At 37.2% G+C, this 27,649-nt stretch overlaps 1 protein-coding gene, 1 long non-coding RNA gene and 1 other non-coding gene across 3 annotated transcripts in view; 1 reads left to right on the top strand and 2 right to left on the bottom strand.

Annotated features, from left to right (window-relative positions):
* Positions 1–26,124, bottom strand: part of LOC129488222 (uncharacterized) — a 62,825-nt gene extending 36,701 nt beyond the window's left edge. Inside the window, exons 1-3 of the long non-coding RNA XR_010122403.1 lie at positions 25,982–26,124; positions 17,680–17,829; positions 17,177–17,340 (exon numbers count right to left, since the gene is read on the bottom strand). This is a non-coding gene — a long non-coding RNA (uncharacterized lncRNA). The remainder of the gene's footprint in view (positions 1–17,176; positions 17,341–17,679; positions 17,830–25,981) is intronic.
* The window catches only part of CCDC150 (coiled-coil domain containing 150), a 69,191-nt gene that overhangs the window by 24,664 nt on the left and 16,878 nt on the right, over positions 1–27,649 (top strand). The window contains 4 exon segments of the mRNA XM_055290096.2: positions 12,012–12,125; positions 18,097–18,180; positions 25,237–25,344; positions 25,782–25,844. Of these exon segments, the coding sequence (XP_055146071.1) occupies positions 12,012–12,125; positions 18,097–18,180; positions 25,237–25,344; positions 25,782–25,844 (369 nt within the window).
* LOC129489037 (small Cajal body-specific RNA 16) lies at positions 5,561–5,743 on the bottom strand. The gene has a single exon (XR_008659861.1). It is a non-coding gene; the product is annotated as a small Cajal body-specific RNA 16 (non-coding RNA).

The following is a 27,649-nucleotide window of genomic DNA, read 5'->3' on the forward strand; positions in this document are numbered from 1 at the left end:
TTCAGGGTTCATTTCATTTTTTTTTTTTCAGGATCTCACTCTGTCACCCAGGCTGCAGGACGGTGACACAATCACAGCTCACTGCAGCCTCGACCTCCCCAGGCTCAGGTGATCCTCCCACCCACCTCAGCCTCCTGAGTAGCTGGGACTGCAGACGCGTGCCACCATACTCAACTATTTTTTTTATTTTTTGTAGAGACGGAGTTTTGTTATGTTGCCTGGCCAGTCTCGAACTCCTGGGCTCAAGCAATCTGCCCAGATATCTCAGCCTCCCAAATTGCTGGGATTACAGTCGTGAGCCACCATGCCCAGCCTAGTACCTTTTTAAATTTCTCCATTGGTGGGCTTTCAGGTTGTTTCAACTTTTTGGGTATTAATGATTCTGTGAGCATTTGTATACAATTTTTTTGTGTAAACATATGTTTTCAATTGTCTGAGGTGTAACCTAGGAGTGGAACTACTGGGTCATATGATTACTCCATGTTTATAATTTTGAGAAACTGCCAAACTCTTTTCCAAAGTGGCTACACCATTTTACAATCCCACCGGCAATGTTTGAGAGTTCCAGTGTCTCCACATCCTTACTAACACTTGTTCACATTTTTAAAATACCCATCCTAGTGGGTGTGAAATATCTCACTGTTGTTTTTTAATTGAGGTGAAATTCACATAATATAAAATTAGCCAGTTTAAAGTGAACAATTCAGTGGTATTCAGTACATTTGCAGTGTGGTGCCACCACCGCCTCTGTCTAGATTCAAAATATTTTCATCACCCCAAAAGGAAACCCTGTACTAGTTAAGCAGTCACTCCCCATTCCCTCCTTCTCCCAGCCCCTGACAACCACTAGTCGGCATTCTGTCTCTATGGATTTACCTATTCTGAATATTTTATGTAAATATAATCATACAGTATTTGATCTTTTGTGTGTGGCTTCTTTTACTTAGCATGATGCTTTTGGGGTTCTTCAACATTGTAGTATGTATCAGTACTTCATTTTATGGCTGAGTAGTGGTGATTGTATGTATATATGTGCATGCACACACACACACACACACTCACACACCAAATTTGTTTATCTGTCCATCTGTCAAAGAACATTTGCACTGTTTTTACCTTTTGGCTATTGTGACTAGTGCTGCTATGAACCTGTATATACGTATATTTCAGTACCTCTTTTCAATTCTTTGTGATATATATATCTAACAGTGGAATTTCTGGGTCACACGGTAATTTTACGTTTAACTCTGAGGAATCACCAGTTTTCCACAGCACTAAACCATTTTACATTCTCACCAGCGATGTACAAAAGTTCCAGTTTCTCCACATCCTCACAAACACTTATTTTGTGTTTGATTATAGCCATCCTAATGGGTGTGAAGTGGTACCTCATTATGGTTTTGATTTGCATTTCCATAATAACTAATGATGTTAAGCATCTTCTTGTGTGCTTACTGGCCATTTGTATATCTTCTTTGGAGAAATGTCTATTCAGATCCTTTGCCTATTTTTAAAAAGGATTATCTTTTAATTATCAACTTATACGAGTTCTTTACACATTCTAGATGCTACACCCTTATCAGATAAGTGATTTGCAGGTATTTTCTCCCATTCCGTGGGTTGTATTTTTACATTGATAATGTGCTTTGATGCATAAAAGTTTAAAAAATTTTAAGTTTGGTTTATCTGTGTTTCCTTGGATTGTTTGTGTTTGAGTATTATATTTGAGAAACTCTTGCCTAACTCAAGATCATATAGATTTATACCTATTTTATATTTTAAAATTTTTTATAGCTTTATGTATTAATTTAGGTCTTTGATCCACTTTGAGTTAATTTTATATGTGCTGTGAGGTAAGCGTTTGACTTCATTATTTTGGCTATAGATATATTATTGTCCCAGTACCGTTCATTGAAAAGATCATTCATTCTTTCTATGGAATAGTTTTCACTCCCCTGTCAAAAATCAATTAATCATAGATATGTAAGTTTATTTGTAGACTCTTAATTCTCTTGCATTGATCTATATGTCTATCGTTATGCCAATACCACACAGTCTTGATTACTATTGTTTTGTAGGAAGTTTTGATGTCTAAATGTGAATCTTACAACTTTTGTTGTTGTTGTTGTTGTTGTTTTTTAAAGATTGTTTTAGCCATTCTGGGTCATTGCATTTCTATATGAATTTTAGGACCAGACTTTCCATTTCTGTAAAAAAGAACAGCTGGAATTTTGGTAAGGTTTACATTGAATCTGTAGATCAATTTGAAGAGTATTACAATCTCAATAATACAATTTGTTGTATATTTTTTATGTAAAGTTATGTCCTCACTTAATGTCATCAATAGGTTCTTAGGTTTCAACTTCAAGTGAAATGACATACAGCAGGTCTTTGAATAACATCATTTCATTCAATGTTGTGTTATGATGTTGATAAGAAAAAAATGGATTTTGTTATACATTATCATTTAACTTAAAGTTGCAGTCTCCAAGAACCTATCAATGACAGTGAGGACTACTGTATAAGATGGTGTCATCTCTATAACTATCTCTATAAACTATATCTCTCTTTGTAATAGAGATAGTTATTTTTTGTAGAGACGGAGTTTTGTTCTGTTGCCTGGCTGGTCTTGAACTCCTGGGCTCTCTATTTGCTATGTCTGTTTGTAATAGAGATAGTTTCACTTCTTCCTTTCCAATTTGGCTGCCTTTTATTTTGTTTTCGTATATAATTGCCTGATAGAATCTCCAGTGCAATATTGAATAGAATTGGTGAGAGCAGATATCTCTGTCTTGTTTCTGATCTTCGGGGGAAAGCTTTTAGTTTGTCACCATTAAGTATGATGTCAAATGTGGGGTTTTTTCAATGCTCTTCATCAGGATTAGAAAATTCCCTTCTATTCCCAGTTTGTTGGGAATTTTTGTCATGAAAATATGTTGAATTTTGTTAAATGCTTTTGCTATATGCTTTTGCTATGTCTATTGAGATGATCTTGGGGGTTTTGTTCTTCGTTCTATTACTGTGGTGTATTACAGTGATTGACTTCAAATGCAAAACTAAGCTTGCATTCCTTGGATAAATTTTACTTGGTCATGTTGTCCTTTTTATATGTTGTTGCATTAGGCTTGCTAGTATTTTGTTAAGATTTTTTGCATCTATATTCATAAGGGATACTGTTCTGTAGTTTTATTTTCTTGTAATCTTTTTGGTTTTGGTATCAAGATAATATTGGTCTCTTAAAATGATTTGGTAAGTATTCCCTCCATTTCTATTGTTGGGAAGAGTTTGTGAGGGATTGGGGTTAATTCTTCTTTAAATATTTTGTAGCATTTACCAGTGAAGCCATCTGGTTCTGGGCTTTCTTGTATGTAGAAGGTTTTGTTTCTTTGTTTGGTTTATTATTTTTATTCTTATAGGTCTATGCAGATTTTCTACCTTTATTTGAGTCAGTTTCAGTAGTTTGGTTCTTTCTAGGAATTTGCCCATTTCATCTAGGATATCTAATTTGTTAGCATACTATTTTCAGAGTAGCCCCTTGTCTTTCTTTCTGTAAGGTCAGTAGCAGAGTTCTCTCTTTGATTCCTAATTTTAATTATTTGTGTCTCCTGTATTTTGTTCTTGTTTAGTCCAGCTAAATGTTTGTCAGTTTTGTTGATCTTTCTAGAGAACCAACTTGTGGAAGTTTTTTTATAGATTTTTCTCTATTATTTTTCTCTATCTCATTTCTGTGTGAATCCTTACTCTTATCTTCTTTATGTTTGCTTGGGGTTTAATTTGCTTTTCTTTGTCTAGTTTCTAAAGATAAGCTTAGGTTATTGATTGAGAAATATTTCATTTTTTAAATGTAAGTGCCTATAGGAGTCACTCTGAACCTATTCTGGTTCAGGGGAGTGCCCATAAAAAAATAAAAAATAAGTGTCTGCAGCTATAAATTTCCCTCTCTGCACTGCTTTAGCTGCATATGGGATGTTTTGTTATTTTGTGTTTTCATTTTTGTTTATCTCAAACTGTTCTTTAATTTCCCTTGAGATTTCTTTTTTGACCCATTGGTTGTTTAGAAGTGACATGTTTAGTTTATTCACATATGTGAATTCCCCAAATATTGTTTTATTGATTTCTAATTTTATTCCATTGTAGTTGGAGAACATACTTTGCATGATATCAGTCCTTTCAGATTTATTGAGAGTTGTTTTATGGTATAACAGGGATATACCCTGAAGAATGTTCCATGTGCACTTGAGAAAAATGTGTATTTTGCTATTATTGGAAGGATTGTTCTATAGGTGTCCGTTAGGTCTACTTGGTTTATAGTGTTGTTCATGTCTTCTGTTTCCTCATTAATCTTCTGTCCAGTTGTTCTGTTGATTAATGAAAATGGGGTATTGAAGTTCCAACTATTACTGTTAAATTATTTATTTGTTCCTTCAATACTGTCATTTTTTGCTTCATATATTTGTGGCCTCTGTTAGGTGCATATATATTTATAAATGATACATCTTCTTGATGGGTAAACACTTTTTCAATGTATAATGCTCTTTATCTCACCAGTTTTTTCTTAATGTCTATTTTGTCTAATATTAGTACAGTCATTCTAGCTCTTTTTAGATTACTGTTTAATTTATATGGTATATATTTTCCATCCTTTTGCTTTCAACCCCATTTGTGCCTTTGGATCTAAAGTGTACATTTTATAAACAGCATATAGTTGGTTTTTTAAAAACTAATTTTGCCTATCTCTGCTTTGTAATTGCAGTGGTTTAATCTATTTGTATTTAATATAATTACTGTTAAGGTAGGATTTATATCTGCCATTTTGCTTTTTTTTTGTTTCGTTTTTTGCTTTTTCTTCCTCTATTTCTCAATTAGTGCCACCTTTTATGTTAAATATATATTTCTAGTTCACCATTTTAACTCCCTTATCATTTCTTTTATTCTATATTTTGGTTTATAGGTAACAAAAATAATTACAAACAAAAATATATACTACCTTTTATATATACCTATGTTGCTACCTTTACTGTTACCTTTTATTTCTTATGTGGATTCCAGATATTGTCTAGTGCCTTTTTATTTTAGCCTAAAGAACTTCCTTTAGTATTTCTTACAGCATATGCTTTCTAGCTTCACAATCCAAACCCCACCAAAAATGGGGACCTGGAGAAATTACTCCACATTGTAGGTGAAGTCTGAAGAACCACATTCTCAAGAGTGTGTTTAAACTAGAAGAAAAGTTCTTGTATGAATTATTTCAGTTTTTATTTATCTGGGAATGTCTTAATTTCTTTGTTGTTTTTGAAGGATAGGTTTGCTGAATTTAGAATTCATGGTTGAGTGTTTTTCTTTCAGCATTTTGAATATGTCATCCCACTGCCTTCTGGCCTCAACTTTCTGATGAGAAATCAGCTGTTAATCTTGTTGAGATTATCTTGTACATCAGGAGCCACTCCTCTCTTGATACTTTGAAGATTTTGTGTCTCTTGCTCTCAACAGTTTACTTATGTATGTATGTTTTGGGGCATGTCTTTTACACTCATTCCCACAGTTGGCAACTCTCTAGCTTTCATTTCTGATTTCACATGACCAACAAACTGCTGCTAGAATGCTCACACCTGTTACTGCAAATTCAAAACCCAGGAAAGACTTCTTCTGGGAATTTACTTTATGTCAGGCTTGGGCTGCCCAGTACATGGCTGCACCCACAACTGGGCAAGTTCAACAACACAGGAGCCTTTCCACAGGCTGTGATTATTGTAGCTTTATAATAAATCATGAAATTAGGTAGAGTCCTCCAACAGTGTTATTTTCCTAAAGTGTTTTAGCTATTTTAGTTAGTTTGCTTTTTCATGTATGTTTTAGAATGACCTTAATGATGTTTTATGGGGATTTCAAATGAGAGTTAACATCTCAGCAATATTGAATCTTCTAATACAGTTAGGTTGTCACTTAATGATGGAGATACATTCTCAGAAATGCATCTCTGGGCAGTTTTGTTGTTGTACAATAGAGAGTACTTACACAAACCTCAGTGGTCACACCTAGGTTATTTTTTTTAAGTTCACTGTACATGTGCAGGTTTGTTACATAGGTAAATGTGTGTTACGGGGATTTGTTATGCAGATTATTTCATCACCCTGATATTATTTTTCCTGATCCTCTCCCTCCACCCACCCTCCACCCTCTGACACACCCAGTATGTGTTGTTCTCCTCTATGTGTCCATATATTCTCATCATTTAGCTCCCACTTATGAGAGAACACGCAACATTTGGTTTTCTGTTCCAGTGTTAGTTTGCTAAGGATAATGGCCCCCAGCTCCATCCATGATCACAAGGACATGATCTCATTCTTTTTTATGGCTGCATAGTATTCCATGGTGTATATGTACCACATTTGCTTTATCCAGTCTATCATTGATGAACATTTAGGTTGATTCCATGTATTTGCTGTTGTGAATAGTGCTCCAGTAAACATACACACATGCATGTGTCTTTATAATAGAATGATGTATATTCCTTTGGGTATATACCCAGTAATGCGATTGCTGGGTCAAATGGTATTTCTGTCTTCAGGACTTTGAGGAATCGCCACACTGTCTTCCACAAGGGTTGAACTAATTTACACTCCCACCAACAGTGTGCAAGTATTCCTTTTTCTCCACAACCTCACCAGCATCTGTTACTTTTTGATTTTTTGACTTTTTAATAGTAGTCATTCTGACTGGTGTGAGATGGTATCTCATCATGGTTTTGATTTACATTTCTCTAATGTTCAGTGATGTTGAGCTTTCTTCATATGATTGTTGGCCACATTTGTGTCTTCTTTTAAGAAGTGTCTGTTTATGCTTTTTGCCCACTGTTTAATGAGGTTGTCTTTTTCTTGTAAATTTAAGTTCCTTATAGATGCTGAATATTAGACCTTTGTCAGATGCATACTTCCATTCTGTAGACTGTCTGTTTACTCTGTTGATAGTTTCTTTTGCTATGCAGAAGCTCTTTAGTTTAATTAGACCCTATTTGTCAATTTTTGCTTTTGTTGCGATTGCTTTTGACGTCTTTGTCATGAAATCTTTGCTCATGCCTATGTTCTGAATAGTATTACCTAGGTTGTCTTCCAGGGTTTTTATAGTTTTGGGTTTTATATTTAAGTCCTTAATCTATTTTGAGTTAATTTTTGTATATGGTATAGGGAAGGGGTCCAGTTTCCATCTTCTGCATATAGCCAGCCAGTTATCCCAGTCCCATTTATTTAACAGGGAATCCTTTCCCCATTGCTTGTTTTTGTCAGGTTTGTCGAAGGTCAGATTGCTGAAGGTGTGTGGTCTTATTTCTCGGTTCTCTATTCTGTTCCATTGGTCTATGTGTCTGTTCTTGTACCAGTACCATGCATGCTGTTTTGGTTACTGTAGCCCTGTAGTATAATTTGAAGTTGTGTAGCATGGTACCTCCAGCTTTGTTCTTTTTGGTTAGGATTTTCTTAGCTGTTCAGGCTCTTTTTTGGTTCCATATAAATTTTAAAATAGTTTTTTCTAGTTCTGTGAAGAATGTCAATGGTAGTTTAATGGGAATAGCATTGAATCTGTAAATTGCTTTGGGCAGTATGGCCATTTTAATGACATGATTCTTCTTATCCATGAGCATGGAATGTTTTTCCATTTGTTAGTGTCATCTCTCATTTCTTTGAGAAGTGTTTTGTAGTTCTTCTTGTAGAGACCTCTCACCTACCTAGTTAGCTGTATTCCTAGGTATTTTATTCTTTTTGTGGCAACTGCAAATGGGAGTTCATTCATGATTTGGCTCTCAGCTTTACTGTTGTTGGTGTATGGGAATGCTAACGATTTTTGCATATTGATTTTGTATCCTGAGACTGCTGAAGTTGCTTATCAGCTTAAGAAGCTTTGGGGCTGAGGTTATAGGGTTTTTGAGATATAGGATCACGTCATCTGCAAACAGGGATAGTTTGACTTCCTCTTTTTCTGTTTGAATGCCCTTTATTTCTTTCTCTTTCCTTATTGCTTTGGCCAGAACTTCCAATATTATGTTGAATAGGAGTAGTGAGAGAGGGCATGCTTGTCTTGTGCCGGTTTTCAAGGGAAATGGTTCTACCTTTTGCCAATTCAGTATGATGTTGGCTGTGAGTTTGTCATAGATGGCTCTTACTGTTTTGTGGTATGTTCCTTCAATACCTAGTTTATTGAGAGTTTTTAACATGAAAGGATATTGAATTTTATTGAAGGCCTTTTCTGCATCTATTGAGATAATCGTGGTTTTTCTCTTTAGTTCTGTTTATGTGATGAATCACATTTATTTATTTGCATATGTTGAACTAACCTTGCATCCCAGGGATGTAGCCTACTTGATCATGGCAGATAAGCTTTTCGATATGCTGCTTGATTCAGTTTGCCAGTATTTCATTGAGGATTTTTGCATCAATGTTCATCAAGGATATTGGCCTGAAGTTTTCTTTTTTTGTTGTTGTATCTCCACCAGATTTTGATATCAGGATGCTGCTGGCCTCATAGAATAAGTTAGAGAGTAGTCACTCCTTTTCAATTTTTTGGAATCATTTCGGTAGAAATGGTACCAGCTCTTCTTTGTACCTATGATAGAATTCATCTGTGAATCTGTCTGATGCTGGGCTTTTTCTGGTTGCTAGGCTATTTATTACTGCCTCAACTTCTGAACTCGTTATTAGTCTGTTCAGGGATTCAATTTCTTCTTCCTGGTTAAGTCTTGGGAGGCTGTATATATCTAGGAATTTGTCTGTTTCTTCTATATTTTCTAGTTTATGTGCATAGAGATGTTTTTAATATTCTCTGATGGTTGTTTGTATTTCTGTGGGGTCAGTGGTAATATCTCCCTTATCATTTCTGATCCTGTTTATTTGAAACTTCTCTCTTTTCTTCCTTATTAGTCTAGCTAGAAGTCTATTTTATTTTATTATTTTTTTAAAACAGCTCCTGGGCTGGGCACGGTGTCTCACGCCTGTAATCCCAGCACTTTGGGAGGCCAAGGCGGGTGGATCACGAGGTCTGGAGTTCGAGATCAGCCTGGCCAAAATGGTGAAACCTCGTCCTACTAAAAATACAAAAATTAGCCAGGTGTGGTGGCACGGGCCTGTAGTCCCAGCTACTTGGGAGACTGAGGCAGAAGAATTGCTTGAACCTGGGAGGTGGAGGTTGTAGTGAGCTGAGATCACGCCGCTGTACTCCAGCCTGGGCAACAGAGCAAGACTCCATCTCAAAAACAAAACAAAACAAAAACAGCTCCTGGATTTGTTTATCTCTTGAATGGTTTTTGTGTCTCTATCTCCTTCAGTTCACCTCTGATTTTGATTATTTCTTGTCTTCTGCTAGCTTTGTTTGCTCTTTGTTCTCTAGTTCCTTTAGTTGTGAAGTTAGATTGTAAACTTGAGATCTGATTTTTTGATGTGGGCATTTAGTGCTATACATTTTCCTCTTCATAGTGCCTTAGCTGTGTCCCAGAGATTCAGGTATGCTATCTCTTTTTTCTCATTAGTTTCAAATAACTTACTGAATTTTGCCTTAATGTCATTATTTACCCGGGAGTCATTCAGGAGCAGGTTGTTCAATTTCCATGTAGTTGTGTGGTTTTGAATGAATTTCTTAGTCTTGAATTCTGATTTGGTTGTGTTGTGGTCCGAGAGACTGTTATAATTTCAGTTCTTTTACATTTGCTGAGGAGTGTTTTGCTTCAAATTATGTGATCAATTTTAGAGTAAGTGCCATGTGGCAATAAGAAGAATGTATGTTTGTTGTTTTGGGGTGGGGAGATCTGTAAATATCTGTCAGTTCCATTTGATCTAGTGCTGAGTTCAGATCCTAAATATCTTTGTTACTTTTGTGTCTCCATGATCTAATATTGTCAGTGGAATGCTAAAATCTCCCACTGTTATTGTGTGGGAGTCTAAGTCTCTTTGAAGGTCTCTAAGAACTTGCTTTGTGAATCTGGGTGCTCCTATGTTGGGTGCATATATATTTAAGATATAATGTTGAATTGAACCCTCTACCATTATGTAATACCCTTCTTTGTCTTTTTTTGTCTTTATTGGTTTAAAGTCTGTTTTTTCAGAAACTAGGATTGCAACCCCTGCTTTTTTCTGTTTTCCATTTGCTTGGTAGATTCTCCTTCATCCCTTTATTTTGAGCCTGTGACATGCCTAGGTTATATGGTGTAGCTTGTTGCTATAACCATTGTTGTATATGTGGTCCGTCATTGATTGAAACATTGTTATGCAACACATGTCGGTACATGAACGTGATGTATCTCTCTGTTTTATTTTGGTTTTTTATTTCTCTCAGTATTTCATAATTTTCAGCACATCATACCTTAGACATATTTTGTTAGATTTGTACTTAAAGAATTTCATAGTATTAGTACTGTTTTAAATGGCATTTTAATGAAACGTGAATTTCCAATTGTGCATTGTTAATATATAGAAATACAATAGATTTGCCCTTATATCCTTCAGCCTTGACACACTCACTTATTCTAGCATCTTTTTTGGAGGTTCTGTGGGATTTCCTTTTTTGACCATCATATGTCTCAAGTAGAGACAGTTTTATTTCTCCTTTTCCAATCTTAATGCCTTTTGTTATGTTTTCTTGCCTTACTGCACCAGCTATGGCCTCCTATATGATGTGGAATAGGAGCGGTGAAAGTGGATACCTTTGCCTTTTCCCAGTTTTAGGGGGAAAGTTTTTTCACTATTAATATTGACATTAGTGGTAGAATTTTTATATATACATTTTTAATCAACTAGAGGTGGTTCCCTTTCATTTCTAGTTTGCTGAGTTTTTATAATGAATTGATGTTGAATTTTATGAAATTCTTTTACTGCGAGTATTAAGATGGTTATATGGGTTTTCCTCTATAGTCTTTTGAAATGGTGCATTATACTGATTTATTTTGAATGTTCAACAAGCTTTGCATTAGTGAGATAAGCTTCACTTAGTCCTAATTTGTTATCTTTTTATATATTGCTGGGCTAATATTTTGTGGAAGATTTTTTTTTTTTTTTTTTTTGAGATGGAGTTTCGCTCTTGTTACCCAGGCTGAAGTGCAGTGGTGTGATCTTAGCTCACCGCAACCTCTGCCTCCCGAGTTCAAGTGATTCTCCTGCCTCAGCCTCCCAAGTAGCTGGGATTATAGGCATGTGCCACCACACCCGGCTAATTTTGTATTTTTAGTAGTGATGAGGTTTCTCCATGTTGGTCAGGCTGGTCTTGAACTCTTGACCTCAGGTGATCCACCTGGCTTGGCCTCCCAAAGTGCTGGGATTACAGGCGTGAGCCACTGCTCCTGGCCGGAAGATTTTTGCATCTGTATTCATAAGCTTGAATTGACTTTGAGTAAATACCAGAAGGACTTTAACTTATAGTAAAGGGGAACTATATAATTTACAATATCCCTTTTGCTGAGGGCAGCTAGAAAAACTCAAAAAATGGAAAAGAGAGAAAAAGGGTTCTTTTTAAAAAAATTTTTAGACCCACAAACCACACAGAGAAAAGGGTTCTTAAAAACATTATAGAGCAGCTGGACGCTGTGGCTCATGTCTGTAATCCCAGCACTTTGCAGGGCTGAGGCGGGCAGATCACAAGGTCAGGAGTTCGAGACCAGTCTGACCAACATGATGAAACCCCGTTTCGACTAAAAATACAAAAATTAGCCAGGCATAGTGATGCATGCCTGTAATCCTAGCTACTCAGGAGGCTGAGGCAGGAGAATCGTTTGAACCCGGGAGGCAGAGGTTGCAGTGAGCCGAGATCACACCACTGCACTCCAGCCTGGGTGACAGAGCGAGAGTCTGTCTCAAAAAAGTAAAAAATAAAATATCATAGAGCTATCAGACTGATTGGTCATATCTCCACATTTAGAGGCAAGGAAACGTGGAAGATATTGTCCATTTTACAGTTGGAATTGTCATTTTAAAAATAAGATAATACTTTTTGGATCTGGTGTAAATAGTTTCTTTTTTACTTTTGTTTCTTTAAAGGTAGACATAAATACATAAACTCATAACCTGCAGACTCTTGAAGAAGAGAATAAGCACCTGGCAGATCAAATGGCTTCCCTAGAAATTCAGCAAGTCACTTCTGATTACCATGGGGTGGGTATAAAAAGGTCAGTCTAAATAGCAATTAATGACTAATGAATTCAGAAATAACAACAACCAGAGGTCAGGAGATGGGTTTTCTTTGGTTTTCATAATTATTAAAAATCTTGAATAATTCGGAATAAATATAGCAGAGATTCTTACAGTATTCAAACAATAGTGATTTGAGAAACCAAGAATTTAAGGGATTTATTAAACATTTGCCTTCACAAATAATCTGTGTTACTGAAAAGTACAAATATATCTGATGTTTTAAAATAGTTCCTCTTCCATAAATTATGAGGAAGAAACTTGTATTTTTTTCTCATCAGACAGTTTCCTCCATTAGGCAATCAGTAATAAGTCTGATTTCGGAAGGCTATTTGACAAGGTCAGTGCATTACAAATAAATGGTACAGTTCTTAAAATATCTTCTCTAGGCGGGGCACGGTGGCTCACACCTGTAATCCCAGCACTTTGGGAGGCCGAGGCAGGCGGATCACGAGGAAAGGAGATTGAGACCATCCTGGCTAACACAGTGAAACCCTGTCACTACTAAAAATAGAAAAAATTAGCCAGGCATGGTGGCGGTTGCCTGCAGTTCCAGCTACTCGGGAGGTGGAGCTTGCAGTGAGCCAAGATCACGCCACTGCACTCCAGCCTGGGCAACAGAGCGAGACTCTGTCTCAAAAAAAAAAAAAAAAAAAATCTTCTCTAAGTAAAGGGGATTTAAAGATAAGGTCATTCTGTTAAGTAGCTAATAATTTTCCTGTGTGCTTTCAAATACATGAAAAAGTATTACTGCTTTTAAGCATGCAAATAATCTTTGAAAATTCCTAGAAGACCCCGACGTGAGTCTGTTTTAACCTGAGCTAAAGTCTTTCAAACTGTTATAAGCTGCTCATTACTTCAACTATGAAAAATTATACAGACTAAGTCTAAATCTTCTTATATGGTCATGGTTTTCAAGCCAGATTTCCTACTTTTCAGTTTTGGCTGTGACCTCGGGTATGATCCTTAACTTCTCTGAGCCTCAGTTTCTTAATCTGTCAAAATGAGGATAATAATGCTATAACCGTGTGGATGTTTGAGCTTAAGTAAATTAATACAGACAGAACGTTTAGCAGATAGCTAACATTTATTGAATTCTTAGTATCTGAACTGTCTCAGAGAAAAAAAAAAAAAGCCTGGAAGTGCCTGTTGGAATGACAAGATCCATTAGCTGTAATCCCTGGTACCATTTCAGACCAGCCCTCTCTCTCCACAGAATTAAAGATTCAGCCATGTCCTTCGCTGGTTGGCCAGCCTTAGCTGGGTTCCTTTGGGAGACCACATTCTCAGTCTGACTGATTCTTTCCTGAATCCATTGCCAGTGAGCAGGCCTAGCCTTACCCTATTAATGACTTTGACAGATCTTGCCAGTGATTTGGTCAGTGTTGATTTTTGCCTGCCTACCATGTCTTGATTACAGGTTCCCAGTGATAACTCATAGATAACGCAATTCTAGCTTGCAGTTCTGTCTCCACCCAGAAGCGTCTCTGACCATGCTTGCCTGAAAATGCTTCGGTTGGCTATATGAGTTTGAGGAATGAGCTAGGGATTTCAGGATTTGTTTTTGAATCTTAGCAATATCATTAAATCTATTGTCATTCAATGCTGGCAGTGTATTTTTGTTCTTTGAGAGTTAAAACTTGAAATTCTTTATAAAGAGTACCATCTGGTCTAACCCCTCATTGATTTTTGGAGATGCACATGACTGTGTGTTGTGTGTGTAACATCACAAACTTGAATTCAGATAGACCTGGTTTCAACCTCCATTTACTGTGTGACCTGGGCAGGTTCTTAACCTCTCATGGCCTGCAATGCCAAGAGGATCTCTCCTAGTGTAGGTATCCCACAGTATACTCTGCACACCCATATCAGAATAATTACTACATTGATTAGAAATTGACCTGTTTATGCATCTGCATTCACTCTCTTCTAATGCAAGAACAGTAGTTACTCATCTTTATATTCTCTTGCCTAGCATAATGCTTAATACATAATAGGTGCTTTAAAAACATTGATTGACTAGAATACAAAGAAGGTCATGTCTGTTTTGCCAGGCAATAAGGATTAATGTCATATTGCAATAATAAATAATATTCTCTCTGCTATTTCTTTCATATTTCCTAATTTCAGGGTTTTTTTTTTTTTGCCAGTTTAGCCTGTAGTGATAGTGCAATTTAATTCCATTACCACTGGCAGTCATGCAGGGAACCACGGTGAGAAAAGATTGAAATGTAGGAAGGTTACCATGCCTGAGTTCAGTTTGAATGATTTTCCTCTCCACTTCAATTTTGGGGTTTAAACATATATTTTAAAATTGTAGCACCAGACAGAAATATGATTCCCTGTACAACTGGGACTTTAATGACTTGAAATTTAAAAATGAACTAAAATATATTATTTCTTAAAACCAGGATGACATTGTCAGTGTACACTCATGCAGATGTCTAAGTTGGTTTGATTTGCTGGGGCTCATGTCATACTGTTGTTAAATATTTTGAATAAAAAATTCAAAATAATCAAAAACTTTAAAAAATGCCCACAATCTGCTTATAAAATAGCTTTACCAAGATGCCAGTATCCTACTGGTTTTGTGTATTCTTCTAACAGCTTCTGCTAACTTGTACAGCTCACCTAGATTTAAAAAATGATTTTAGAAATAATTTTGTGGCTTACCGTTGATCTTTGGCAACCTGTCTTTCATATCTTAAGATAATTCTTCCTATTTTTACTTCCTGCTTTTCCAAAGAGTGGTATCTTTGTGTTTCTGAGTTAAAATGGATATTCTAATGTTTGGTATCTTTCTCTGTATGATGTTTCTCAAGTGATTCCCCAGTTTCTGTTTTGCTCTGTATGCTAATAATGTTTATAGTATATTACCAAGCGTATTTAAGCAAAAGTTAATTTCAATTCAGTCTTCTATAACTCAGAACCTGAGATATTCACTCATTTAAGTGGTTTCTAATTTCTTGTCTCCTGTTGATGAAAGTACAGGGCCTATTTAAATCTGTAAACAGTAATTTAAGTAACTGCCTTAACATCCAGTTTCCCTTAGCAACTTGGAACAATTATTTTTTGTGTGTGTCATAATATTTAAATAAGTGACCATTTGTCAAATATTATCACATTTTGATTTTGCCCAATTTTCATTTAGTACATTAGCATTCTCTTTGGTGGCAAAATGGGAAAATTATTGTTTTAAAAGTATATTTAAAAGATTAATGGAATTTCTTTATGCCTTTGCCTGAAAGAGGGAATTGTATTGATAGGGAAAAAGAGCCATTATTTTTTAAATTTCTGGTCACTTTTTATAGAAGACCCAGATAATTTAAGTTATTCGTTAAAAAAAACTCTCCCCATTTCAAGAAGATAGTTATATTTGAGTGTTTAGTATTTGTTAGAGCTAGCATATTTTAGGTTAACTCTAGTTCTTGGTTTTTTATATGTTCTTACCTATGCTTTACAGCACACTGAGACATCTTAATTTGTAAAAGTTTGAATCGAATTTTAAATAATTAAGCTTTTATTTTTTTATCATACTTTAAGTTTTAGGGTACATGTACACAACGTGCAGGTTTGTTACATATGTATACGTGTGCCACGTTGGTGTACTGCACCCATTAACTCGTCATTTAACATTAGGTATGTCTCCTAATGCTATCCCTCCCTGCTCTCCCCACCCCACAACAGGCCCCGGTGTATGATGTTCCCCTTCCTGTGTCCATGTGTTCTCATTGTTCAATTCTTGTAGCTTTGCTTTCGTGGTATTATTGACCATCCTTACAATTTATTTGCTGCTGAAGACTTTGTCAACATAATCCTAAATTGTAATGTTACATTCATGGAATGATTTTGTATCATAGTTCCCAAAATAGATAATATTTTGGCAAAGAGCACTGTGTTTTCCACAAAAATTAATCGATGATGAACTAATTTTGTGATAATATATTTATCATCATGAGTTTCCTACTTATTGATAGCAGTCTACATTTTCCTCAGGTTATTTTGAAACCAATACTCTACTGGTCTAAATGCTTTTTAAAACATATTTTCCTTTGCCTTAGTGGGAGCAACACAGTGATTTTTAAAACTTTTAAAAACTGAATTATGAATATGTATAATAATGTATGAAATAAATATTCTGACAGGAAAAATACTTGGTCTAATAGTTAATAATCCACCGAAGCTAATATTGGGTATAAGTTTTTATATTAAAGGTGTATGATTTTGCGGTAGGTGGTATACAAGGGCTTTTCCATAGATTTTTATCAAGTGTTGAACGTCAAAAATGAAAATTCTTCTAGCCAAGGCAACTACTAAAGAGAAAACAATGCTCCAGACTACTGTGCCTTTTTTTTTTTTCTTTTTTTTTTTGAAATGGGGGTCTTGCTCTGTCTTCCAGACTAGAGTGCAATGGCATCATCACGGCTCACTGTAGCCTCGACCAGCTGGGTTCAAGCAATTCTCCTGCCTCAGCCTCTCAAGTAACTAGGACTACAGGCATGCACCACTATGCCCAGCTAATTTTTTAATTTTTTGTAGAGACAGGGTCTTGCTATGTTGACCAGACTGGTCTTGAATTCCTGGCCTCAAGTGATTCTCCCACCTCAGCCACCTAAAGTGCTGGGATTACAGGTGTGAGCCACTGTGCCCAGCTTAGTGTGCCTTCTCATAGAAAATATTTTGAACAGAGGAAAATACAAGTTACAGATTATAGTAATCTAGTTTGGAATGTGTTTTTGCTTTTATTTAGAAGCAGGTGTGGTAGGTTCACACACTTAAAGGATATTACAAAGTGGTGACTAAAGAATAGCTGTAATCATGTTGGAGATAGTGAGGAATATCTCTTATGTAAATTAGTACATGGGTTTTATCTTTATCAGCTCCTAAAATTGAACATAAAACAAAAGTCTAAAATTCTGTGGCTTAAAATGCCTAAAAGGCACTCTGTTCTGTTATTCACAGAATAAGCAAATATAAACCAGAAATAGTGAATAATGTCAATATGAGATACTTACCAACATTAATAAGACTTTGAACTTAAGATTTACTGCAAATGATCCACAGTGCAGCCAGTTAGCTTGTGAGTGATTAAGAGTTTGTGTCTTCAGTCACATTTGCTTTGTGTGCATTATCTCCACATTTGGTTTATGAAGATGATTTTGACATATGGCAATATTTCCTGTTATGAAGATATAACACTGGCATTGATTGTGAAGAGTGAAAATTTCCGTGTTCAATTACTTAATGGTGCTCCTCATATAAAGAAAATACCAATATGGCCCAAAATTTAAATTTTATACTTATTTTTTCTGATACAGTCTGAGAACAACAGGATATGAAAAAATAACTCATTATTAAAGGCTGTTTGAATAATGAAAATATGTCATTTCGTGAAATATGAAACCTTTGGTAATATTTGCCCCAGATAATACTGTGTTGAGTATTTGATCAAACAGTGAGTTTGAGTCTCCAATAAACATTTATTTTGTTTTTGAGATTTTTCTAAACTGCTTTTTACCGTGGTAAGTGAGGCGCCTTCTGCTGTCAGTGGTCCTGGTCACTTGCAGCTGCTGTTTCCGTAAAGAACTGTGTAATGCTCCACAGACTACCTGCAGTCACTGATACAACCACACCACATCCGTGTTGGATCACAACTACAAAGGAATAACTGACATAACAAAAAAAGTTAATATACAAAACCAAAAAACTCTGGTACTCTTAAGGCTTCATGCTTTTATTAGCAGTCTCTGTACATGTTGCGTATTAGCCCTGTGATCAACTATGTAGGGAAAGACTAAAAGCAGCAGTAGCAAATAAATAGGAATCTTGATCTTATGATGATAGAAATGGTAAGGATGTAAATACTTGTTTAAAAATGAAAATGGTTATTCCTTTCTATGCCTAGAGGTTCTGATGCCTGTGTTTGCCTTATCAGCTTGCCCAACAGCAGGTGGAAAAAGTCTTGGGAAAAATTACTGAAAGTAAAAATAAACTAGCCTATGAAAAGGGAAAACTCTAGGTATGAGATTCATTTTCTGATTTTTCTTGTCTGAATTTTAAAAATACCAATTATCAAATTAAATATTTCTAGATTTTGAGAATACCTAACTCTGTCATTTACTAGTCTATAGTCTCTGAACATCCTTAAGTTTGTGGCCTCATTAATAGCCAGGTGACTTCTATTTACACACCGTAGTTGCTGAAACCTAAAATTGTGAAGCCAAAACCCATTCTGTAACTATTTGAAACTTTATTATAATCATTTTATGCATGGTCATTCACTGAGAATGTAGAAAGCCTATACCTCTTTTTGCTGAATTTTTATAACACATTTCTAAAAAGAAATAAATCTGGAAACATACTCAGAGGCAATTGAGTGAATGTGATACTGTTCTTTTGCTGCCTGTGGGTTTTGTCTCTGTGGTACCCCAGAGCAGGAAGCCTGCAACTGATATAGGTAAGCCTGACTTAAACTAACTCCAGTGGAAACACTGAAATCCAAATCAGTGGTGCTAAGTCTTAGCTACACATTAGAATCACTGGGCAGTTTTAAAAATTCCTCATGCTGGGAAGTGTATGATATCTGCCATTTACTTTGAAATGCAGCATAGAAAAAATAGGTTGATGGATGGATAGAGGAAATGATAAATGGATAGATATGTGATAAGCAAATAAAAGAATATTAATGGTAGAATTTTGATGGGATGGTTGGTGTATGCATGTCACAGTAAAATTCTTGCCGTTTTTCTATACATTTAAAACATTTTATAAAATGTTGGGGGAGGCTGTGCGTGGTGGTTCATACCTAATCCCAACACTTTGGGAGGCTGAGGCAGGAGAATGGCTTGAGGCCAAGAGTTTGAGACCAGCCTGGGCAATATAGCAAGACTCTGTCTCTACAAAAAATTAAATAAATAAAAATTAGGCAAGCATGATGGCAAGCGCCTGTAATCCTAGCTACTTGGGAGGCTCAGGTGGGAGCCCCAAGTGGGAGGATCACTTGAGCCCAGGAGTTGGAGCCTATGGTGAGTTATGATCATGCCATTGCATTCCTGTCTAGGTGATAGAGTGAGACCCTGTCTCTAGAAAAAAATGTATGGGGAAAATTCTCATGACTAGAATTGCATCCCAGAGCAATTAAATCAAAATCTCTGGGGATAGTTCCTCGACTGAAGTGCTGTGTGTGTGTGTGTGTGTGTGTGTGTGTGTGTGTGTGTGTGTGTGTGTGATGACGTCTCACTCTGTCATCCAGGCTGGAGTGCAGTGGTGCAATATCTGGGCTTGCTGCAGCCTCCACCTTCCAGGCTCAAATGTTCCTCCCACCTCAGTCACTCAAGTAGCTGGGATTCAGGTGTGCAGCACCATACCCAGCTAAGTTTTTTCATATTTTTGGTTTTTCCGTGGAGATAGGGTTTCTCCATGTAGCCCAGGCTGGTCTCGAACTCCTGAGCTCAAGCAATCTGCCTGCCTTGGCCACTCAAAGTGCTGGGATTACAAGAGACTTCAGTACTTTTTAAAGCTCCTCAGATGATTCCAATGTTGCAACCATAGTTGAGGCCCACTAGACTAAATAGTATGGAGTGAAGCCCAGTTAGGCTTGGCAACTGTCTTAGTCTGTTTTCTGTTGCTGTAACAGAGTATCTGAGACTGGGTAATTGGTAAATTAAAGAAGTTTATTTGGCTCATGATTCTGGAGGCTGGGAAGTCCAGGATCATACAACCTATCTGTGAACACCTCATGCTGCCTCATGTCATGGCAGAAAGCAGATGCGAGAGTGGGTGTTTGCAAAGAGACCAAACACAAGAGGCAGCCTCACTTTATAACAACCCAAGAGCAAGAACTTATTCACCCCTGTAAGACTGCATTAACCCTTCATGAGAGCAGATCCCTCATTACCCAAATACCTCTTAAAGGTCCCACTATCTCTCAACATTTAATTACATCAGCAGTTAAATTGCAGCATGAGTTTTGGCAGGGTCAAATCACATCCAAACCATAGCAGCAACTATGGAGCTGATTTGATAAGTAATCTCACTAGAGGCTTGCCAAACACATCAGCATTAACCTCATCCTCATCTACTCAAAGGGTTTAACCATAGGGTTAGCAGACAGGATGGGGCCCAGAAATAGGCCATCTAAAAGGTAGTCGATAAGCCATGCTTGCAGAACAGTACATTACTAGAACAATACAAAGACCTACAATAAAAAGAATCACTAGAACACCTATTAATATTAATATTTTGCAGAGGTAGTGATGCATTTAAATATTATCTACATTTGTGTGACCGTGGAAAGCTCTTAATTTTCTTGAGTTTCATCTTAATCATCTATAAAATGAGGAGGATAAGCACAGCTCTCTTACCTACTTCTCATAGGGAAAAATAGGCTACATTACAGGCTAGGTGTATACATCTTTACAGGCATAAAATAACTTTCCCCTTTCTGAAATGAATGATCTCATAAGAGGCTATGACCCATGACTTTAACCTTTAGTTTTTCCAAGAAAAATGAAATATATTATGAAATATATAAGACAAATCCCAGGCCCTCATGACAGACTTAAAGCCAAATTTTGACTGGGAATGAAATATATTTTATAATTTATGAATGGGTCTGATGTTATCTGTCTGACCTTTTAAACCTCAAATATGCAATCTTAGAAGTTATCCAGATTCTGTGTAATCGTAAAGGAAATACGTGCCTTTCTGCTGTTCATATTCCTATAATAAGAGTTTAAGATTTTTGATAGTTTTTGAAGAAACACTTTTTGAAGTATTGTGAACTATCGATTCGTTGGTGCTTTTATGTCAGGTCTTGGGCTGCCACATTCCAAAAGCACTGACTTCATCAGCTCTAGGGAAAGTGCTCTTGGAGCACATAACTCCTACAAGACAATTTAAAGGAAGAGCTGTATGCTAAACATAGTCAAAACAGTAGTCTGCTGTGTGTTCTCTCTCAACTGGATTAGAATGGATTAAAAATATACATAGGAATTGTATTTGGTAAAAGACTACATTTTCAGAATCAACTTGTTAATGAATGATATAAATACTGGATTTTGTGTGTTAATGTAAACTGTATTGGAAACTGCTGCCTCATGTTCAAACATGGTTTGAACTTCCTTTTCAGTGCTGTATAGTATTCCATTATGTAAATATGCCACAATGTATTTATTCTTCTGTTGATGGATAATCAGCTAGTTCTTAATTGCTTGCAAACAATAACAATGATGATATGATGAATTTTTGTACCTGTCTCCTTGTATACAGAAGATTCTCTCAGCTAAATATAATTCTTAGGAGTAGAATTACTGGGTTTTAGGATGTGCGTATCCTAAATTTTACTAGATTTTGTTATATTTCCCCTTACTAAAAGTAGTTATGCCAGTTTTAAAATCAGTATTTTTTTTATTATACTTTAAGCTCTAGGGTACATGTGCACAATGCACAGGTTTGTTACATAGGTGTACATGTGCCATGTTGGTTTGCTGCACCCATTAACTCATCATTTACATTAGGTATTTCTCCTAATGCTATCCCTCCCCCTACTCCCCACCCCACGACAGGCCCCGGGGTGTGATGTTCCCTGCCCTGTGTCCAGGTGTTCATGTTGTTCAAGTCCCACCTATGAGTGAGAACATGGGGTGTTTGGTTTTCTGTCCTTGGGGTAGTTTGCTGACAATGATGGTTTCCAGCTGCATCCATGTCCCTACAAAGGACATGAACTCATCATTTTTTATGGCTGCATAGTATTGAATGGTGTATATGTGCCACATTTTCTTAATCCAGTCTATCATCTATGAACATTTTGGGTTGGTTGCAAGTCTTTGCTATTGTGAATAGTGCCACAACAAACATACATGTGCATGTGTCTTTATAGTAGCATGATTTATAATCCTTTGGGTATATACCCAGTAATGGGATAGCTGGGTCAAATGGTATTTCTAGTTCTAGATCCTTGAGGAATCACCACACTGTCTTCCACAATGGTTGAACTAGTTTACACTTCCACCAACAGTGTAAAAGCGTTTCTGTTTCTCCACATCCTCTCCAGCATCTTCTGTTTCCTGACGTTTTAATGATCCCCATTCTAACTGGTGTGAGATGGTATCTCATTGTGGTTTTGATTTGCATTTCTCTGATGGCCAGTGATGATGAGCATTTTTTCATGTGTCTATTGGCTGCATAAATGTCTTCTTTTGAAAAGTGTCTGTTCATATCCTTTGCCCACTTTTTGATGGGGTTGTTGTTTTCTTGTAAATTTGTTTAAGTTCTTTGTAGATTCAGGATATTAGCCCTTTGTCAGATGAGTAGATTGCAAAATTTTTCTCTCATTCTGCAGGTTGCCTCTTCACTCTGATGGTAGTTTCTTTTGCTGTGCAGAAGCTCTTTAGTTTAATTAGATCCCATTTGTCTATTTTGGCTTTTGTTGCCATTGCTTTTGGTGTTTTAGTCATGAAGTCCTTGCCCAGGCTCATGTCCTGAATGGTATTGCTTAGGTTTTCTTCTAAGGCTTTTATGGCTTTAGGTCTAACATTTAAGTCTTTAATCCATCTTGAATTAATTTTTCTATAAGGTGTAAGGAAGGGATCCAGTTTCAGCTTTCTACATATGTCTAGCCAGTTTTCCCAGCACCATTTATTAAATAGCAAATCCTTTCCCCATTTCTTGTTTTTGTCAGGTTTGTCAAAGATCAGATGGTTGTAGATGTGTCGTGTTATTTCTGAGGGCTCTGTTCTGTTCCATTGGTCTGTATATCTGTTTTGGTGCCAGTACCATGCTGTTTTGGTTACTGCAGCCTTGTAGTATAGTTTGAAGTCAGGTAGCATGATGCCTCCAGCTTTGTTCTTTTGGCTTAGGATTGACTTGATGATGTGGGCTCCTTTTTGGTTCCATATGAACTTTAAAGTAGTTTTTTCCAATTCCGTGAAGAAAGTCATTGGTAGTTTGATGGGGATGGCCTTGAATCTATAAATTACCTTGGGCAATATGGCCATACGGCATTATGGAAGAACAAATGTTCTTCCATTTGTTTGTGTCCTCTTTTATTTTGTTGAGCAGTGGTTTGTAGTTCTCCTTGAAGAGGTCCTTCACATCCCTTGTAAGTTGGATTCCTAGGTATTTTATTCTCTTTGAAGCAATTGTGAATGGGAGTTCACTCATGATTTGGCTGTTTGTCTGTTATTGGTGTATAGGAATGCTTGCGATTTTTGCACATTGATTTTGTATCCTGAGATTTTGCTGAAGTAGCTTATCAGCTTAAGGAGATTTTGGGCTGAGACGATGGGGTTTTCTAAATATACAGTCATGTCATCTGCAAACAGGGACAATTTGACTTCCTCTTTTCCTAATTGAATACCCTTTCTTTCTTTCTCTTGCCTGATTGCCCTGGCTAGAACTTACAATACTATGTTGAATAGGAGTGGTAAGAGAGGGCATCCCTGTCTTATGCCAGTTTTCAAATGAAATACTTCCAGTTTTTGCCCATTCAGTATGATATTGGCTGTGAGTTTTTCATAAATAGCTCTTAATATTTTGAGATAACATTCCATCATTACCTAGCTTATTGAGAGTTTTTAGCATGAAGGTTGTTGAATTTTGTCAAAGGCCTTTTGTGCATCTATTGAGATAATCATGTGGTTTTTTCGTTGGTTCTGTTTATGTGATGAATTATGTTTATTGGTTTGCGTATGTTGAACCAGTCTTGCATCCCAGAGATGAAGCTGACTTGACTGTGGTGGATAAGCTTTTTGATGTGCTGCTGGATTTGGTTTGCCAGTATTTTATTGAGGATTTTCACATTAATTTTCATCAGGGATATTGGTCTAAAATTCTCTTTTTTGGTTGTGTCTCTGCCAGGCTTTGGTATCAGGACGATGCTGGCCTCATAAAATGAGTTAGGGAGGATTCCCTCTTTTTCTATTGATTGGGATAGTTTCAGCTCCTCTTTGTACCTCTAGTAGAATTTGCCTGTGAATCTGTCTGGTCCTGGACATTTTTTGGTTGGTAGGCTATTATTGCCTCAATATCAGAGCCTGTTATTGGTCTATTTAGAGATTCAACTTCTTCCTGGTTTAGTCTTGGGAGAGTGTATGTGTCCAGCAATTTATCCATTTCTTCTTTTTTTTTTTTTTATTATACTTTTAGGGTACATGTGCACAATGTGCAGGTTTGTTATTGTATCCATGTGCCATGTTGGTGTGCTGCACCCATTAACTCGTCATTTAGCATTAGGTATATCTCCTAATGCTGTCCCTCCCCCCTTCCCCCACCCCACAACAGTCCCCGGAGTGTGATGTTCCCCTTCCTGTGTCCATGAGTTCTCATTGTTCAATTCCCACCTATGAGTGAGAACATGCGGTGTTTGGCTTTTTGTCCTGGCAATAGTTTACTGAGAATGATGTTTTCCAGTTTCATCCATGTCCCTACAAAGGACATGAACTCATCATTTTTTATGGCTGCATAGTATTCCATGGTGTATATGTGCCACATTTTCTTAATCCAGTCTATCGTTGTTGGACATTTGGGTTGGTTCCAACTCTTTGCTATTGTGAATAGTGCCGCAGTAAACATACGTGTGCATGTATCTTTATAGCAGCATGATTTATAGTCCTTTGGGTATATACCCAGTAATGGGATGGCTGGGTCAAATGGTATTTCTAGTTCTAGATCCCTGAGGAATCGCCACACTGACTTCTACAATGGTTGAACTAGTTTACAGTCTCACCAACAGTGTAAAAGTGTTCCTATTTCTCCACATCCTCTCCAGCACCTGTTGTTTCCTGACTTTTTAATGATGGCCATTCTAACTGGTGTGAGATGGTATCTCACTGTGGTTTTGATTTGCATTTCTCTGATGGCCAGTGATGATGAGCATTTTTTCATGTGTTTTTTGGCTGCATAAATGTCTTCTTTTGAGAAGTGTCTGTTCATGTCCTTTTGCCACTTTTTGATGGGGTTGTTTGTTTTTTTCTTGTAAATTTGTTTGAGTTCATTGTAGATTCTGGATATTAGCCCTTTGTCAGATGAGTCTTTATTTTTAAAAAATTTTTTTGTATTTTTGTTTTTCCTCTAGATAAAAGTTAAACAGCTAGAGGAACAAGTACAATCTTTCACTGACACCAGCTTACAGAATGATCATCTACGCAAGATGAATAAGTCTCTACAGACTAAATATGCTCAGGTGTGATTAATATCTATGAAAGCAGATTGCTGCTATATTTCGTTTTTAAGAAATTGTTTGATGTCTTTTTCCCCACTTTACCATACAATCCCAGAAAGATAAATATGCTGTCACTTGACTCAATTCAACAAACTTTTTTTCAAGCACCTAGTACATACAAGGTTCTGCTAAGCCTCAGAAATTGTAAAGGTACCTGAAGCAGGATTGAGACATTCAACTTGCTTATTATAGTTAGGAAATGTACTCCATAAACTTTATTAGAGAATAGAAAGTTATGCTTTTCAGAAAAATAGATTGTATTACTGAACATTCATAGGGAGCATTATTATGAGTAGAAGCAGTGAGAAATGCTTTCATAAAGGCAGTGCTTTTTAAACTTGAGCCTTACAAATTTTGGCAGTTGTGAGGAACAAGTATCTTTGTTTTTTGAATTAAAGGCAAACTCAGAACTCAGTGCCAAGAGGGTACACCTGCAGCAGGCAGATACTCACCTGAAAGAAGTATTGGTAATGAAAGTGCTTACTTGTCAGCATGGTGGCTCTTGAAGCTAAAAAACCTTTCATAGGTCACATAATATTTTAACGAATGAATAGAAAAAGTTAAGCAAGATAACAAAAACATTTAGTGAAGAACATACCCCAGGAAGGTGTTACCAGAAGAAAGTGACTCATTTCAATTGTTTACAAATTTAGCATGCATATCATTAGGTTATTTTTTAAATTGTTAACTCTTAATAAAAGCATATGTAACTTCTGTGCTTCTATGATATTTGTGTATCTATACCCCTGGTAACCAAGGAACTAAAATATGTTTTCAAATGGAATACTCATAGAGTTCTAACCACTTGACTCTGCTGATGAGTGATGAGGTCACAGAGTTGTTAAAGGATGCCTCATTAGATGCGCTCTCTGACAGGGAAGTTGGCATAAGGTCTGTTTCTTTGCTGGGTCGTATTTTACAGTGTGATCTCTTCACTCTGAAAGCAAAGAAACACATTTTCAATATATTTTCCATTACGGCTCCTTCTAGAACACTGTGTTGTTTCTCGTAGTAAAGGGGCTATTCCTTGAAAAATAACTCTAGGTTTAGCTGATTTTATTGTTTTTATTAATAACTGATGATGCCTCTAAGAAAAAGGAAATCTCCAGAGAGGCCTACATCTTCAAAATCCCCCGAAATCTCTAGGCGCCATGTAAACTGTATAAAGGAAAGAACGTCATCAGTTGGTTTGCCTAGTGTTATTCCAAACTCTACACGCCATGTGAGCTTTGCACCTAACCTGCCTTCTAGGAAAACATCTCAGGATATTGAAGACTCTAGGATCTCTCTAAAGACTCTTTTGAATGCTATTAAAACCACGGAGGGAAGACCTTTAATAAATGATGAATCACCAAATTTTCTTAAACGGGACTCGGTAAGTGAAGACCACAAATGAAATCTTAAGGAAGTTTTAAATTTATACAAGAATGAAGTATTAATCCAGAAAGATAATGCTTGAAGATACGAGTAACAAGGAAATAAGGTTCGTCACAAATAGAAAAAAGACTAATATAGATTGAAACCATTATCCTAGCCATCACATAATTAGTTTTAGACATAGAACTTCCCTCCTTCCTTCCTTCCTTCCTTCCTTCCTTCCTTCCTTCCTTCCTTCCTTCCTTCCTTCCTGTCTGTCTGTCTGTCTGTCTGTCTGTCTTTTTCCCTCTGTGGCCACGCTGCAATCTATTCGGCTCACTGCTGCCCCGCACCACGGACTGCCTCGGACTGCCGCCGCGCGCCACCACCGCTGCCTGCTTTTTCTTGGTTTCGCCATCTTGGCCACGCTGCTCTCCAGCTCCTGATCCCGCGTGCTCTGCCCGCCTCGGCCTCCCGAGGTGCTGGGACTGCAGACGGACACTCACTCGGTGCTCGGTGTTGCACGGGCTGCAGTGCGGTGGCGTGGTCTTGGCTCGCGGCAGCCTCCGCCTCCCAACCGCTTGCCTTGGCCTACCAGGGTGCTGGGATTGCAGCCCCTGCCTGGCCGCCGCCCCGTCTGGGAGGTGGGGAGCGTCTCTGCTCGGCCGCCCCTCTGCCCGGCCTCCCCATCTGGGAAGTGAGGAGCGCCTCTGCCCGGCCGCCCCGTCCGGGAAGAAGTGAGGAGCGCCTCTGCCCGGCCACCCATCGTCTGGGAAGTGAGGAGCGCCTCTGCCCGGCCCCCCATCGTCTGGGAAGAGGAGCGCCTCTGCCCGGCCGCCCCGTCTGGGAAGTGAATAACATTTTTTTTTTTTGAGACAGAGAGTCTCGCTGTGTCACCAGGCTGGAGTAC

Source organism: Symphalangus syndactylus, chromosome 8 (assembly GCF_028878055.3).
Source record: "Symphalangus syndactylus isolate Jambi chromosome 8, NHGRI_mSymSyn1-v2.1_pri, whole genome shotgun sequence".
Taxonomy (NCBI): domain Eukaryota; kingdom Metazoa; phylum Chordata; class Mammalia; order Primates; family Hylobatidae; genus Symphalangus; species Symphalangus syndactylus.